Genomic DNA, 16539 nt, shown 5'->3' with positions numbered 1-16539 from the left:
TAATTGTCTTCCGCCAGGTCTCCTTCCCTGATGACAGTGACATGGAAAATCCTCCAGAAGCTGCACAGGAGTCTCGGTTCCCTGCTGCCAAAGAGCCAGTGACTGCCGCCACCCAGAAGACTATGTCCAGCAGAAAGCTGTCTCAGATGAGCCTTGCCTCAATGGACGGTTGCAGTGCCGGTTCTTCAGATGACTGCTCCAAAAAGGCAAAGCCCCAGCACAGGAGGCCACGTGGTAGGGGAGTTTCTAGGCAAGCAAAGTGGCAGGAAGACATTGAGAAAGCTCTTAGCAAGGAGAGAACTCGCCGTTGTCAGAATGAAGAAGAAAAGGAGGTTCTGAGGGCCATTGAGGAGGGGCCTGAGGCCAGCTTTGAAGTCTTGCGGTGTTCTGATGAAGAAGCAGCAGCAGTCAAAGGTAGGTTTGGTGGCTTGAAAAACCTAGTACTGGAAAATGGAAGACAAGAGGCCTAGGAACCAGATAGCCGACACACTTCTCAAGGAAAGTGGCAGGAGGGCAAGTGGGAGGATTTGAGGTCGAAGGGCAAAGAAAAGGCCTTAGTTTGGAGGGAATATAGATGGGATGGGGGATACATGAATAACATTCTGAAGGTGTTAGAGCAACTCTGCTTTCTCTTTTTATTTTTTCTTCTGTGCTGCTTGTCAGACCTCCTCTCTTGCGCTGGCTCCGACATGGATCTCTCATGATCCCACCACTAGGCATCACTACCTGACACCCTGTAAAGCAATGCTGCCCTGAGACTTTGCCTTAGTCTCCTTTTACAGATTGCTATTATGTGTCTAGGTAAACTTTCAGGCCACAACGCCCCTGTATCATTCTGTCTTTAAACACTACAGCCCTGGGTTGCCTTTGGATACCTGCTGCTGATACGCTAACTATTCACTGCTGCCACCATAGATACTGGTTCCAGCTTTGGTTTGTGCTCTGCCCACCCTTCTCCTGTGTATGAACCCAGCCAAGGATCAGGCATGTTGTTTAACCAAACAGATTTATTAAATAACACTGAGAATAAACAAGATTACTTTGAATTCAGTTGTCATGCGTGTGGTTACATATGAATGATCTTCAACATATTATCGTTTCTCTTACTTCATATACTTTAGTCCTAAACCTGCCTCACACTACCCGTCTAAATAAACATCCACCCCTCACGCTCTTCAACCCCAGCCCAGAACCCCTTGACCAACTGTCATTCTCCCATATATACATTCAACCATTCAGACACTCAGCCGATCGCAACACAGCATTACTCAACATTCCATCATGTGTACTCCCCCCTCCCAACTCACTCTACTTACCATATTTAACCTACAAAACCAGCACTTACTATAAATATACAAACATTACAGGAGCATCACACCTCTCTTCAAGCTTTGAAGCACAGCAGCCAGCATTCCCATCCTATGAAAAACAGCTATATAGGCAGCCAAATATTCTTGCCACGGTGGCTGTGAATGGCCTCATGAGCAAAGACTTGGATGAGGAAGTACAGAGCATGCTTATCAAATTTGCAGATGATACAAAATTGGGGGGGCGCAGCTAATACCATGGAAGACAAAAACAAAATTCAAAGGGACCTTGATAGGCTGGAGTATTGAGCTGAAAACAGAATGAACTTCAACATGGATAAATGCAAAGTTCTACGCTTAGGAAAAAGAAACCAAATGCAGTTATAAGAACATAAGAAGAGCCTGCTGGATCAGGCCAGTGGCCCATCTAGTCCAGCATCCTGTTCTCACAGTGGCCAACCAGGTGCCTGGGGGAAGCCCGCAAGCAGGACCCGAGTGCAAGAACACTCTCCCCCCCTGAGGCTTCCGGCAACTGGTTTTCAGAAGCATGCTGCCTCTGACTAGGGTGGCAGAGCACAGCCATCACGGCTAGTAGCCATTGATAGCCCTGTCCTCCATGAATTTGTCTAATCTTCTTTTAAAGCCATCCAAGCTGGCAGCCATTACTGCATCTTGTGGGAGCAAATTCCATAGTTTAACTATGCGCTGAGTAAAGAAGTACTTCCTTTTGTCTGTCCTGAATCTTCCAACATTCAGCTTCTTTGAATGTCCACGAGTTCTAGTATTATGAGAGAGGGAGAAGAACTTTTCTCTATCTACTTTCTCCATGCCATGCATAATTTTATACACTTCTAGCATGTCTCCTCTGACCCGCCTTTTCTCTAAACTAAAAAGCCCCAAATGCTGCAACCTTTCCTCGTAAGGGAGTCGCTCCATCCCCTTGATCATTCTGGTTGCCCTCTTCTGAACCTTTTCCAACTCTATAATATCCTTTTTGAGATGAGGCGACCAGAACTGTACACAGTATTCCAAATGCGGCCGCACCATAGATTTATACAACGGCATTATGATATCGGCTGTTTTATTTTCAATACCTTTCTTAATTATCGCTAGCATGGAATTTGCCTTTTTCACAGCTGTCGCACACTGGGTCAACATTTTCATCGTGCTGTCCACTACAACCCCGAGGTCTCTCCTGGTCGGTCACCGCCAGTTCAGACCGCATGAACGTATATGTGAAATTAAGATTTTTTGCTCCAATATGCATAATTTTACACTTGTTTATATTGAATTGCATTTGCCATTTTCCCACCCATTCACTCAGTTTGGAGAGGTCTTTTTGGAGCTCTTCACAATCCCTTTTTGTTTTAACAGCCCTGAACAATTTAGTGTTGTCAGCAAACTTGGCCACTTCACTGCTCACTCCTAATTCTAGGTCATTAATGAACAAGTTGAAAAGTACAGGTCCCAATACCGATCCTTGAGGGACTCCACTTTCTACAGCCCTGCATTGAGAGAACTGTCCGTTTATTCCTACTCTCTGCTTTCTGCTTCTTAACCAATTCCTTATCCACAAGAGGACCTCTCCTCTTATTCCATGACTGCTAAGCTTCCTCAGAAGCCTTTAGTGAGGTACCTTGTCAAACGCTTTTTGAAAGTCTAAGTACACTATGTCCACTGGATCACCTCTATCTATATGCTTGTTGACACTCTCAAAGAATTCTAATAGGTTACTGAGACAGGACTTTCCCTTGCAGAAGCCATGCTCAGCAAGGCTTGTTCTTCTATGTGCTTAGATGGAGGATACGTGGCTCAGCAGTACAACATGTGAGAAGGATCTTGGAATTGTCGTTGATCACAACCTGAATATGAGCCAACAGTGCAATGTGGCTGCAAAAAAAGGCAAATGCTATATTAGGCTGCATTAACAGAAGGATAGGTTCCAAATTGCACAAATCATAGAATAGTAGAGTTGGAAGGGGCTTATAAGGCCATCGAGTCCAACCCCCTGCTCAATGCAGGAATCCAAATCAAAGCATTCCCGACAGATGGCTGTCCAGCTGCCTCTTGAATGCCTCCAGTGTCAAAGTATTAGTCCCCCTCTATTCAGCACTGGTTAGGCCTCATCTTGAGTACTGTGCCCTGTTCTGATCTCCGCACTTCAAGAAGGATGCAGTCAAACTGGAACAGTTCAGAGGAGGGCAACAAGGATGATCAGGGGGCTAGAAACAGCCTTGTGAGGAGAGACTGAAAGAACTGGGCATGTTTAGCCTGGAGAAGAGAAGACTGAGGGGAAATATGATAGCACTCTTCAAGTACATGAAAGATTGTCACACAGAGGAGGACTGGGATCTCTTCTCGATGATCCCAGAGTGCAGGACACGGAATAACAGGCTCAAGTTTCAGGAAGCCAGATTTCAACTGAACATCAGGAAAAACTTCCTAACTGTTAGAGCCATACAACAATGGAACCAATTACCTAGAGAGGTAGTGGGCTCTCCGACACTGGAAACTTTCAAGAGGCAGCTGGACAGCCATCTGTCGGGAATACTTTGATTTGGATCCCTGCATTGAGCAGGGGGTTTGACTTGATGGCCTTATAGGCCCCTTCCAACTCTACTATTCTATAATTCTAAAGAGTGGGGGAGCAGAATGGCCATAAACATTCACTGAAGCTGAACGGGGAAGGATACATCAGATGCATGGGAAGGCAGCAAGCCTTTCTCCCCCCCCCCAAAAAAAACATCCTTGCTTCCCAGGCAAAGCAGAGATGGTGGCTAAGTGAGAAATCAGATTTTAGAGCTGTTTTGCATTGTCTCCAAGGTCTTGTGTTTCCATTTGGGTTTCTTGAAATGTGAAAGCAGCATAGATTAGGGGGTCTCTCTCTCTCTCCTCCCTTTCACTGTTAAGATCAGATTTGTGGATATCTTTTTGGCTTTATTGATTCTGCTTCTGTTATTTATGGGGAGAAGTGAGGACTTATTTAAGGTCTCCAATCTACTGGTAATCATATTTAGCCATGCTTACAGAGAGCAGATGTTGCCTGCATGCTTTCAAACATATCTCCACAACTGAGGACTAGGAAGTTGCTTATAAATTAATGTTGAGGCTTCTTAGTAACCAATTCCAGGTGGTAGCTTGCCTTTGTTGTGTATGCTGCAACTGACTTACAGGCTTACTGTAGCATAATCTCTCATGCATTTCTGAAGTGGGCTTCACTCCATGAAAGCTTATGCACAATAAACCCCTTAACCTTGTGGCACCTTAAAAGACTTTTCATGTTCAGGGGAACTCATTCTGTGTCCCACAATATACTCTATGCAATAGCTATGATCAAGCACAGCCCTGATCGTAGAATTAGGTCTAAGAGGAAATATTTGGCAGTTGACATTGACAAACTGGTGTGACCTCTTCTCTCTGCAGGACACAGAAGGCAGCCTATCCATAGGCTGAATGACACAGGAGAGGACCAAGAGGTTCTCCTGCATGATGTCAGTGGTGACTTGCAGGAGGGTTTCCTGGCTGCAGAGAGGAGAAGTTCGGAGGACCCTTTTAACTTGCGCACGCTTGCCTCTTCCCTAGATGCACCTTCCAGTAAGACACAGGAGAATCTCTGGTCGACTCCCTAGTTCACTCTGTTGAAAGTTGTGTAATGGTTGCAAAGGACTGCTGAAAGCCATGGCTCCCACAGTATGAGGCAGGCCTTTAAAAACAGCTGCTCTTGGCACAGATGTCTGAACTGTGCCATCTTTATAGATTATATGACTTACGCAAGTTCACCCTACTGTCTATCTGCTTTTTATCCTGCTATCCTTGCAGAGAATTAGCCTAGGAAGGTATTGAATGTGTGTGTTCTCTCTCCCTAGAAATCTACTTTGCCTGTCTGACATGAGAGATTCCCACAGGTTTAAGCCTACTTTTGCAGTGCTGAGGACTAGAAACTTGGGTTTTTTGTTCTGGTTAAATAGAAGCCAAAGACTCTCTGTGCTGAATTTATTGCCTAACGACAAATTCTGTGGCTTCACTGTGCTTGTGCTAAGTACGTGCAACTCCGGATGGTAGGCACAGGAGGGTTGCATCATAACAAGCATATTTATACTGCAAAGTGTTCAAAGCAGTTCACATATGTTATTGAAGCAATCCTTACAACCACCCTGTAAGGGCTGGACAGTATAATTCATCTCCATACTGCAAATGTGGAGACTGAGGAGGGGGTCACATGCTTGATATTGCCTCATTGATTCACTACTGTGGCGACATTAGACCTGGGGACGTCCAGGTTCACAGCTCAGTCTCTGAGGATTCATTCCTATACACACTTACCTGGGAGTAAGCCCCACTAGAATTCATTTGGGACTTGCTTCTTAGTAAACATACATACGATTGTGCTGTTTTGGGGGGGTTATTTCAGCGTCACTAGGGGAGGAGCATGAGAGCTACAGCCCAACCTTTTTGTGTGGCTTTTCTACAGGCCACATTTCTAGAGACTGTTGCAAAGACAGTGTGCTCCCTGTGTGCAGCAGTTACTAATGGGGCATCCCTTGAATGTCGAGAACTCCCTCCCATCCACCTGTCAAAGCTTTTTTTGAACTTGCTGTTGTTGCTGTATTCTGAGAAACATCCTGCAGTGTATTATGCCCTTATGCACCCATCCATGTATGATCCTGGCTTTGGGAATGAGAGGAAGAAGTGCCAGTAGCTAAGTAGGGGGTCTTTTGATTCTCTGGTAACCCTGGGAGCACAAAATATATGAAGCTAAGAAAGATCATAAGGGCGAACTCCTGGCTTCAGAGCTCTTTCCTTAAGACACCAGAGTTCTGTGCTCCAGGTAATTGTCTTTCAGGTACTAGAGACCCTCGTACCTGAGGTTCTGCTTCAGACCTCGCATATTCCTTGGGTTTGGATTGGACCTCAGTGATGGGCCCTTCTCTGCTTTTCTAGCATCTAGAAGCCCGTGCTTCAGGCTGCAAATCACATGCACTCTCTTACCTGAGAATAAGCTCACTGAGACCCACTGGGGTGTTCTGGTTACAGTGTCAGGCCAGGACTGGGGAGAACCAAGTCCACATTTCCACTCTATCACAAACCTTGGACCATATTCTTTTGGTCTGTGAGGATAAAATGAGGAGTAAGAGAACCGGGGGTAGGAAATTGGGTCAGGCCTGACACTGAATCCCGGAAGTGGCCCACCCCCTGTGGGACATTTTTGGCAGGTGGGCAGGGCCTGCCAATCAGCTGACATCATACAAGCAATAAGATTGGGAATTAGCCTCTGCTTGGTCTTGAAAAGGTAGCAGCAGAGGCTTATCTCCAACCTTAGCACTCTGGGATGACAGAGCAGAGATCTGAGAGCCCATATCTGTGACTGTAGCATTTGAATCACCGATCCCTGTGCCTAATGTCATACCATGTCAGGTGACTCCACAGACAGACGTGGTTAATTAGATAGGCCTCATTAAGATTCCCCACTGCTGATATAAATCATCCTGAGCTCCTTGGAGAGAAAGTGGGATATAAATTTAACCAAAATAGTTTACATTTGGAATTTAGTTTAGTTTTTAAAACTTGGGATTCAGAAATAACACTGATCTATCACCAGAATAAAACAACCTACCTAAATGTAACTATGTATTCAGTTTTTGCTTGCATTAATTTTTTTCTCTCTCCAAAATTGTAGCTATTGCAGACTACTCGTCCATGGACTCTGTCTATGACTCCCTCCAAGCTGCCTTCTACTTGATTGGCCATTACCCTCCGGGTGCCCTTTATAGCCACCTCTGCCAGCTCATGGTGCTATGCATTGGAAGCCGGGACCCCATTACTACTGCCTACCTGGTTTCTGAGTCAGTCTCTGTCACTCCTCGCCATCAGATCATGACTGTCATTCACAAGAAACTGCAGTAAGAGCTCATATGGGAGGGGGGAGCACAGTAAACACTGTTTGTAAAACTGGAGAATATAACATTGTAAAGGTGTGTAAGAGTTAAACAAAATTACCCATCCTCAGGGGAGTCCACCTGCCTGAGTAAGCCTCCTGACTTGAGGGAGGTAAACCCAGAGCAGTGGATTATGCAGACACTTAGCAGGCAGCCTCTTCTGAAACTTACGTTTTTGCAGTGAATGAAAGATCAGTCATCTTTGATACAGCAGAATTGTCTGTCCCTGAGGAGCTCATTGAAAGGGGGCAAAGTCAGATCAGAGAATCATGGTGAAATGCAGTGGGCAGCCTCCTCACTTCAAGCTCCCAGGAGCCTGTACCTCTTTTCCACAGCATGACATGATATGTGTGGCACACGGTTTCAAAGTTGTCTTAAAGATCGATGTCTGTATCAGACCTACACAAGGCAGTGAATCTGAAACCCATCTCTTCCAATGGGTTTCCCCAGAACCTCCCTGGAGTGAAACAGATGTATATTCTAACCATTCTAAGTTTTTAACGTATTTGAAATCCATGTTGGCAGAAAGCAAGGACTGCTTGGATGTCATAGTGAAGCTTATGCAGATCTTAAGATCTTATCTTGTTTATTACTGCTGCCAGAATATTGGTGTGTGTGTCTACAGTAGCCTCTGAAATGAAATGACTTCTTGCTTGCTTCCTGCTGTGAGCTCTCTTGTGAGAGCTGATGGTGTAATGACCCTGCCCTCCCTTTTCATTCTTAGCAAACTGAAAAAGGCATCAGTGGCCAATGCCTTAAAGCAGCTGGAGGCACTTAACTTGCAAGAAGAAAAAAACAATTCTCTGTTCCAGCATCTCTCAGAACTACAGAACCTCTTTGAATTCAGTTGCCCCAGCCTGACAGAATTGGAGATGGAGAACTTTAGAGAACAGCTGCAACAAATCCCCTCTGGTATATGTATGACTGACTTGGATGTGGGAGAGGGACTGGTACCTGTTCTGGGGGTTAAGGAGAGGTGATGTGTCTTAAAGAACTTGAGAGATTCTGTGCTGGAAGCCCAATTTGGGAGGCCCGGTTGTGACCCTGTTAAGCTCCAGCAAATAAAGGTGTGCGTTAATAATGCTGGGATTCTTCAGCACAGCTGTAGCGCTACCCTTGTTTTGAAAACTAAATCAGGCGGGGGGGCATTGCTGTCTCCATCATAGGGGTAACAGTGTGTATATTAACCCTGGTGAGCATCCAGCCAGAAGCTGTTGGGGACATTCTTTTGCTGACGCGGCTGGAGAAGGATGTCACCCCAGTGACTATCCAGATACAGACCATGCACGCCAAGGTAAGGGCATCAGGAAGAAAAACTTCCACTGGCAGCCTCCTGGTTGTGGGACAAGCTTTTTCATCATGCCCCTCTGTTTCTCAGGTGCCCTTAAGTGCAGCCCTTGGTGAATTTGATGCCATCCTACAGAAACAGAAAGAGATCTCTAACCTCACAGATAGGAAGGACTGGTGGAATGGCCGGATTGCACTGGACAAGAGAATGAAGGTGAGGCCTCCGCAGTCTTCAAGGGGTGTGGTGTTACCAGTAGCCTTGCTCCACATTTGCTAGAAGGCTGAGTCCTCTGGCTTCCTGTAGCCAAGAAGAGGTAGCTAAAGACTAGCAAGGGACAAGAAGGGTCATGCTAGTTCCAAGCCCAGCAGCTGTGACTATAGGCAAATGACTGAGGCAAATGGGAGCAAGGGCCCATCACGGCACTGGGCTGGCCCCAGTAGATAACATGGCTGTCCTGTGCCACTTATAAGGTAGCTGAGGGTGTCCTGCTGTGGCTGCTACCACTGACTGTAAGTAGGGGGCACGAGACTGACTTTGGGAGGGAAAGCGGCACCTGTTCCCAAAATACACTGCTCTCATTCTTCTTGGCCTCCCTTGGCTGTTGCTTGCATTTGAGTGATAGGCAGTCCCTTTGAGGAACTCCCTGTTTCACTCCACAGGCTTTGACAGAGGCCCTGGAGGTGCATGTGCTGAGCTGCTGGAAGGGTGCCCTGCTACCAGCCTGTGAGGACCAAAGCTTGGCAGATGAAGCCTCCTACCTTCAGACACATCTCAGGGAGTGTGGCTGTGAGAAAGTGGATCTGGCACTGCTCAGGGTGAGGAGCCCAGGAGTCTTCAGCAGCTGGAAATAGCAACTGGTGGGCTGGATCAGACCAAAAATCCAGCCGTCTGTTTCAAACAGTGGCAAGTCAGATGCTTCCCAGAAGCACAGCATGGAGGTGATCACTTTCTGTTTGCCTCCAGCTTCTGATATTCAGAGGTACACTGCCACTGGCCATGGAGGTTCAATTCAGCCATCAGTGCTGTTGATATACACATCCCCCCTGAATATTTCCAAACCCCCTTGAAAACTTGTAGCAATGAATAAGTTATGCATTGTGCAAAATGCTTTTTTTTTTATTTGTCCTTCTGATTCTGCTGCAAATAATAGCTTTACTGGGTGACTTGTCATTCTAATATTCAAGGAAACTCTTCAGTTCTCCCATCTCTATCTCTATGGGTGTATGTAGATAGATATATAGATACATATACAGAACATAATGTTTTTATAAGCCTCTATGATGCATGCCCTCCTTGCAAACTTAAAAAATCTCAAGTATATTTAATCTTTCCTCACAGGGCATGTTATCCAATCTCTTCGTGTTCTAAATTACCTTTTTTCTGCCAGTATTACAAATACTAATAAATAAGTATTTAATAGTTATTTCTGAATAAGTTATTTCTGAATAGTTATTTCTTTTTATAATGCTATTTTACTGTTCTTGTATATGTTTGTATACCATTTTTATGTAGTACTTTTGTGTCTTAAAACACCTATTTGTATCTGTGAAGTAGTTTAGAGATGCTTTTGAATGAATAAATAAATAGCCTTCTGCCCACCACTCCTTGCACAATCTATTCTATCAGACAGCACAGGAGTTGTGGGGCTGAAATGGTGTGCATCTTAACCTCTGCTCTCATCCGACAGTCTATGCTGATTGGATCACATCTCTTGACCCCACAACACGTGCAGAGCTTGGCACAGGGACTCAACCCAGCTCAACCTGAGAGAGCCCAGAACCTTCTGCAGGAGGCAGTGGACAAACTGGGATCCCGTGCTGATCAGGCATCAAGTGGCCACTTGGTTCTTGTGCTTGATAAAGTAAGTGAATGCTGTTTCCACGTTATTTACACTAGAGATGGGCAAATGACAGGCCCAGTGCTTCAGCCTTGGGCAGTCTCTGCTGCTTGGGTACCCTTCCTGGGGGAAACAAAAAGGCAACGTTGTACGGGAGTGGTGTTTATTGGATGCAGTGGCACTTTTATCTGCCACCCGGCACCACTCCCCAAATGCTTATTCAACAGCAGCATTTGAGGGTGCAGCTCATTGCTTCCCTTTCCCTGATGACCTGGTGAGAACCAGCCTGCTAAGTTCTGGGTGGCTGGTGGTATGCCTTCATTGGTTTCCCTTCATTGGTTGGAACTTTGTCCCATCCACTGTCAGCCACACAGTTGAAACAATTGCTGAACTTGCACCATTGAAGGATTCTTACATGGGGGGGGGGCAGGGCTTAACTCCTGATCCTTTCTTTCCAGCACCTGCAGAAGCTCCCCTGGGAGAACATGCCGTGCTTGAGAAACCAGTCGGTGACCCGGCTACCATCTCTGCGTTTCTTGCTCAGCTACTCTCTTGCAAAAAAGGTATAAAGAAGCGCCTGCCCTGGTAGAAGACATAAGAGCATGAGCCGCACATAGTTTTATTCTACCATCTTTAAAGAAAGATTTAATAGTAAAATGTGGTAACATCATAGCCAAGTAGCAGAGCTTTTGCAAGCCTGAGGCTCCAGGTCTGCCTTCTTGGTGGCATCCGTAGTGATTCACTAAAATAATGTTTAGTAACAGTGCAAGGAAAGATCTTTGTTTGAAAGTTCTGTGAAACATTGGGGGAAGAGATGACATTGGGCTACCTTTGCTTGTGGAATGAAGCTGGGCTTGAGTCAGCTGGGGCATTTCACACAGGACCACTACAAAAGTATTCCTATTGATCTATTGATGAGGCAGTGTGCTTTGTCTTGATTTTCATAGGTTGTGAAGTTTGGAGGAAGTACAAAGAGATCAGTGCTGGTGGACAAATTGAGCTTTGGTTTAGGATCACTTGGCCCCTTCTCACTCTAAATAAGACATTAGGCTGCCTACATATAAGCAAAGCTGTATACTTGTGGGTTTTTTTTAATAGAAATCAATTCAGCATCTTTTGAAAGCTTAGATCTGTGGTTTGTGTAAGTAATCTTGCAGATTTAACTGATTTAAGGTAGATTGCTGCTAGTCATGGGAAGGAGTGATGACCTTTGCTTGATACTGAAACATTCCCACTGGAAGCCACTTCTTACACATGTGCCCTTCTTTTTCCGTTCTGGCTGTGGAGGTTGCCTTCATCATACCAATCTAGTAAAATTCTTTGCGAGATGAAATTGATTAGCTGGACCAAAGTCTTTGCCTTTTTATCCTATCTAATAAAGTAGCTTTTCTGATTTGCTTTTAACAGTATCGGGAACAGACTATCCTCAACCATGGTGTCAATAGCAGCAACACCTTCTATGTCTTGAACCCTCACACAAACCTTCCTGGGACTGAGAAGGTGTTCAAAGACTGGTTTCAGAGGTGAGTATCCACATGTGCACACACATAACAGAGGTCTTGGATCCCTCATGCAAGCCAGATCCCCCACGCAGATTGCTAGCAGGCTTCCTTTGATCCATGGAAACTGCAAAGTCTGCTAAACCAAGGGCAGGGAGTCTGTGATCCTCAAAATATTTGTTGGCCTCCATCCAACTCCCATCAGCCTTACACAGCATGGCCCATGGTTGAGGAAGATGGGAGTTGTAGTCCAGCAACATCCTAGAGGGTCAAAAGTTCCTTACCCCTGTGCTATAAAAAGTGTGGTTCTTACTACCTGGTTGTTGTTGTTGTTATTATTACTATTAGCTTGATACGCAAAGGTCCCCAACCTACTTACACAATGTTAAAACAAAACAAATAAAACAGACTATAAAAACATAATAAACAATAACAAAACAGTGGCAATACCACCACAACCCCACAGCCACAGGAAGGTTTGGCAGTGTAACTTTTTCTTTTTGTCTAATCTCTTGGTAGTGAGCCTGGATGGACTGGTGTGGTGGGACAGAGCCCCAGTACAGACCAAGTGCCACTGGCTCTTGAAGAACGTGATCTCTATATGTGAGTATATCGTGGAGCTTTACTTAAACCAGTGATGGAGAAGGCTAGTGCCTTGATTTCATGGGGGGCGGGGAAGCATGCTATTGAGAGCTATTAGCAAATCATAACGATTAAGGCAGGACAAATGGGTTTTGCCTGGGCAAATGTATTATTCTTCTGTTCTGCTCTTTGCACTTGTACAAGATTCTTCTAAATCTCAAGGTATGAGACAGATTTTCCTAATGAGGCCCTGACGGCTGCTAGGAAAGAAGTGCACAAAGGCATCTCTGAGATTCCCTTTCCTTCTTATTTGCTTCTCTAACTCATGGAACAAAGTTTTTTTGAAGACATTTATCCCTATTGTCTGATCCTTTCACTATTGAAGTTGAGAGCTTAATATCCCAGAAACTGTGTGTGAAAACCAGACTTCACAAACAAGGGAGAGATTTGGTTCATGAAAAAAGACTGAGCTCCTCTTCTCTTCTGCCCCAGCTGATTATTACTACCATTGGACAACTTAATAACATTCAGCGTCTCCCTTGATTTTAAGGCGGCTCCATTCTGGAAACCTCGCGTGCTTATTTTTCTTATGCACTTACATTGAATAGGCAGTGCTGAAACATCAAAATAAGGCACAGGCGCTGTCCTCAGGTTCACAATTTAAAACTCAGAAGAGAAGGGAAGTGGGGAGGGAAAAAAAGGAGTTCAGTTTGACATTGATAGGATGAAGAGGTTTAATGGGCATCTTAAATCCATTGGGACCTAGCTGATCTTTCCTCTAAAGCAGGGCTAGGGAACTGGTGGACTCCCAACTCCCATAAGCCCTAGCCAGCATGGCCAGTGGTCAGCAATGATGGGAGTTGTAATCCAACAACATTTGGAGGGCCATAGCTTCCATATCTCTGCACCTCCTAGTAGCCCCTGTTCCTCTGCCCAGCAGAAGGACCAGAATGTCCTTCCTCCTCTTTTGCAGCCACAGGGCAACTTACATGTGTGCTGGAGGTGGCAAAGCAATCTCCCTGCAGTCTAGCTGATGGCTGAAGCCAGGTTGTTTTGTTCCTTGCCTGCCTGCCCACCCTTTTTGTGATGCTCATCCTGAGAGAAGGTGAGGTGCAATCTCCCAGCAACCCTTGTTCTTCTGGTGATGGAGGATGTTAGTTCAAGTTGGTAATGAGAGCCCAGCAAACTTCAAAGTTGAAGTCTCCTGTAATCAGGAGTGTAAGTGGGTTGGTGCTTTACAAAATCCCTTGTTTGCAGCCGCTTATGCTGCATTGGTTGCCATTTAAGTCTACTTTTTGTATAGCAAGGAGCTGAGGCTATAGAAGAAGAGAAATCTAGGCCGGACTCTGCTTTATTTTTTTGTGATTGCTTCCTTCCTGTAGTTATGCCGGGCATGGCGCTGGTGCCCGTTTTGTGGACTCCATCCTTAAGGTTGACTGCAGGGCTGTGGCTCTTCTTTTTGGCTGCAGCAGTGCCGCCCTAGCAGTGCAGGGCAACCTGGAAGGAACTGGTGCTGTCCTCAAGTTCATCATGGCAGGATGGTAAGCCACCACATCCTTTGCTGGCTGTCTTTTTAACACATTTGTTGGAGATCCTTGCATCTTGGGGCTGCTATTCCCAAACTGTGGCTATGCTGGGGGTGAAGTACGTTGTGGAAAACTTAAGCTACCACATGGGATGGCTTCACACTCTTAAGCCCATTGGAGGAGAAGGGAAGCCCCATACAGTATTGCCCACCAGCATCTGGCCAGCTAGTTTGAGGGAGAAAGGACACTCTAGGATTCTTCAACTTGGCCTTCACTACAGCTGACATATATAGGGGGATCCCAGAAGCATTTCCATTGCCTGAATGGCAAGGTTTCATCCCTGAACCTTGCGATGCCTCAAAGGAGGGTGAGGGGTGGAATGCCCCAAAAGGGGAGTGTTAACTTAGGTTATCCCTGCAGTTGCAAAGAGGAGGCCTGGCTATCTTTTTCCAGAAGCTGACTGAGGAGGAAAATGTGTCCTTTTGAAACTAGGAGTTGAACTCAATCCAAAATGTCTCTTCCACCTCTAGTGGAAGGTGACAAAAAAGTTTGAGTGCTTAGGTTTATTCATGCTTGGGGCATTTGCAATTCCCTCCCTCCACCAAAATCTGTGGGTGGAAAGGGATTCCTGCTGGTCAGATTGGCTACGGATCCTGAGAACTGTGTTCCCGCAGAGCCTGGGGATGAGGGGAATGCTTGGCTGTCTGGAGCAATTTGCCTTGCAAGCATCTCTCTGCAATGAACCTGCACACAGTTCATGCAACATTGGGTGTGTGGGTGTGTATTGTTAGGTTTTGGGTGGTGGTGCTACCTTGTAGCAAAAGCTTGAGTTTAATGGCCTTTTGATCCCTTCCAGTTCAATGGAGAACTTCTCCCTGAATCCTTAATAACCCTGAAAGTGAGAGGGATGCTTATCTCTAGTTTAGAAAGTAAAACCACTGACAAGCATGAGAAAGATTTAGCTCAGGGATAGAAAACAGATGTTCTCCAGATGTTGTTGGACTGCAACTGCCATCATCTTTGAGCACTGGTTGTTGTGCTGCTTAGAGCCAATGGGAGTTGGAGTCCAGCAACATCCGGGGAGCACCAGGTTGACTATCCCTTACCTTGACCTTCAAAAGTCCAACTATAGGAAGGAAGCACTGATTTTATGATGAGACTAGGCAAAGATTGAGTTTTGGTTGCAAGTAGAAATGGTGTACTCAAATACCCCACACATGAAATGCTTGATTGCCTATACTAATGGTAGGGAACCTTTGGTCCTCCAGATATTGTTGGAATACAACATTCCTGACCACTGGCAATGTTGCTAGGGCTGATGGGAGTTGTCATTTAGCAGCATTTGGAGGGCAATAGGTTCACCAGTCTTGGCCTAGACCATGGGTGGGGATCCTCTAGTGTGTGAGCATGATGTAGCCCACTGTGCCTTTTGGATCAGGCCCATGACCTGCCTCTTTGCAAAGGAGTGGCAGAAAGAGAAAATGGGTTGCCCACTAGCTCTGGCATTGCCTACCTCTGGTATACAACCCCTGAGAGAAATTTCATCTGAGGGAATGCAGCCCTTGGGATGGTTTCCCCACCCCTGCTCCTTGGAGAAGCTAGGTGCAAGAAATTCCATGCTCTGTTTGGACACCTACTGGTATATCCAGGATTTAGATGTTTTAAAATGTCTTGTTCATGTGATTTCTCTCTCTTCCTCTTCCCCCAGTCCCCTAGTGCTGGGTAACCTCTGGGATGTGACTGACCGAGACATTGATCGCTACATGGAGGCACTTCTCAAGAATTGGCTCAAGGCAGGCTCTGGAGCCCCTCTGCTCCAATATATCATACAGTCCCGCCAGGCCCCCAGACTCAAATATATGATTGGTGCTGCCCCGATAGCCTATGGCTTACCAGTGTCTCTGCAATAGAAAAGTGGATGAGTGTGATATCTGGTTTCTGGTGGGAGGGATTTGAAAGGCCTCAAATGATTTTTTCTTAAACTCTGAACTGCCTGAAATGCAAACTGCTCTTGGGGAGAGAGGATAAATACTGGGCCTTATGCAAGCTGGTTTGTCACCAATTGCAGTCATCTTCAACTGAAAGTATGCATTGCCTTTACACAGGGCATATTCCTAACTAAGCTGCTGTTCTTTGGAATATGTAGCATTTGCACGTTGTACAAATTGCATTTCCACAAATTATTGTAAGTTATTCTTAAATCTATTTGTATTTTAATGTTTCAAAGTCTGAATAAAAGTTAAAGCAAATAAGGGGCATGTGTGTGAGAGACCAGTCAAGCTTGGGCCATTTTCTAGGCCTGGTTGATGATGCCTGGAAGTCATCCTTCAGTCTAACATGGATCTACCATTCTAGCTCTTGGGCATGGTGAAGTTTAATCTTCCATTCTGTTTTGACCAAACCTTGTCTTGGGGATTTATATTATCCCCATATCTTTTTACTCCTCCCTGTGACCAACAGAATAGGAAAATTACATAGAACATGTAAAACGGCAACAAAAATGAAAAAAGAATGGTGCATAATTGTATAAGCTGTACAGGACCCCACATTCAATCTTTGTTGGT

The 16539-nt window shown here is 45.4% G+C and overlaps 1 protein-coding gene across 5 annotated transcripts in view; it reads left to right on the top strand.

The window, feature by feature from the left end:
* ESPL1 (extra spindle pole bodies like 1, separase) overlaps nt 1–16227 on the top strand; it is a 48576-nt gene extending 32349 nt beyond the window's left edge. For 4 of the 5 annotated variants that reach the window (XM_061614727.1, XM_061614724.1, XM_061614725.1 and 1 more), the window contains exons 19-31: nt 18–414; nt 4731–4901; nt 6985–7207; nt 7968–8155; nt 8410–8537; nt 8622–8744; nt 9191–9346; nt 10219–10392; nt 10827–10931; nt 11776–11891; nt 12387–12470; nt 13832–13990; nt 15684–16227. In XM_061614727.1, the coding sequence (XP_061470711.1) occupies nt 18–414; nt 4731–4901; nt 6985–7207; nt 7968–8155; nt 8410–8537; nt 8622–8744; nt 9191–9346; nt 10219–10392; nt 10827–10931; nt 11776–11891; nt 12387–12470; nt 13832–13990; nt 15684–15885 (2226 nt within the window). In that variant the 3' untranslated portion in view covers nt 15886–16227. The remainder of the gene's footprint in view (nt 1–17; nt 415–4730; nt 4902–6984; nt 7208–7967; nt 8156–8409; nt 8538–8621; nt 8745–9190; nt 9347–10218; nt 10393–10826; nt 10932–11775; nt 11892–12386; nt 12471–13831; nt 13991–15683) is intronic. The other variant, XM_061614728.1, reaches the window with a different exon arrangement.
* Nucleotides 16228–16539: the final 312 nt, after the last annotated feature.

The sequence above is a fragment of the Rhineura floridana genome, chromosome 3 (assembly GCF_030035675.1).
Source record: "Rhineura floridana isolate rRhiFlo1 chromosome 3, rRhiFlo1.hap2, whole genome shotgun sequence".
In the NCBI taxonomy this organism is placed as follows: Eukaryota; Metazoa; Chordata; class Lepidosauria; order Squamata; family Rhineuridae; genus Rhineura; species Rhineura floridana.
This window is presented reverse-complemented; position numbering and strand designations above follow the sequence as displayed.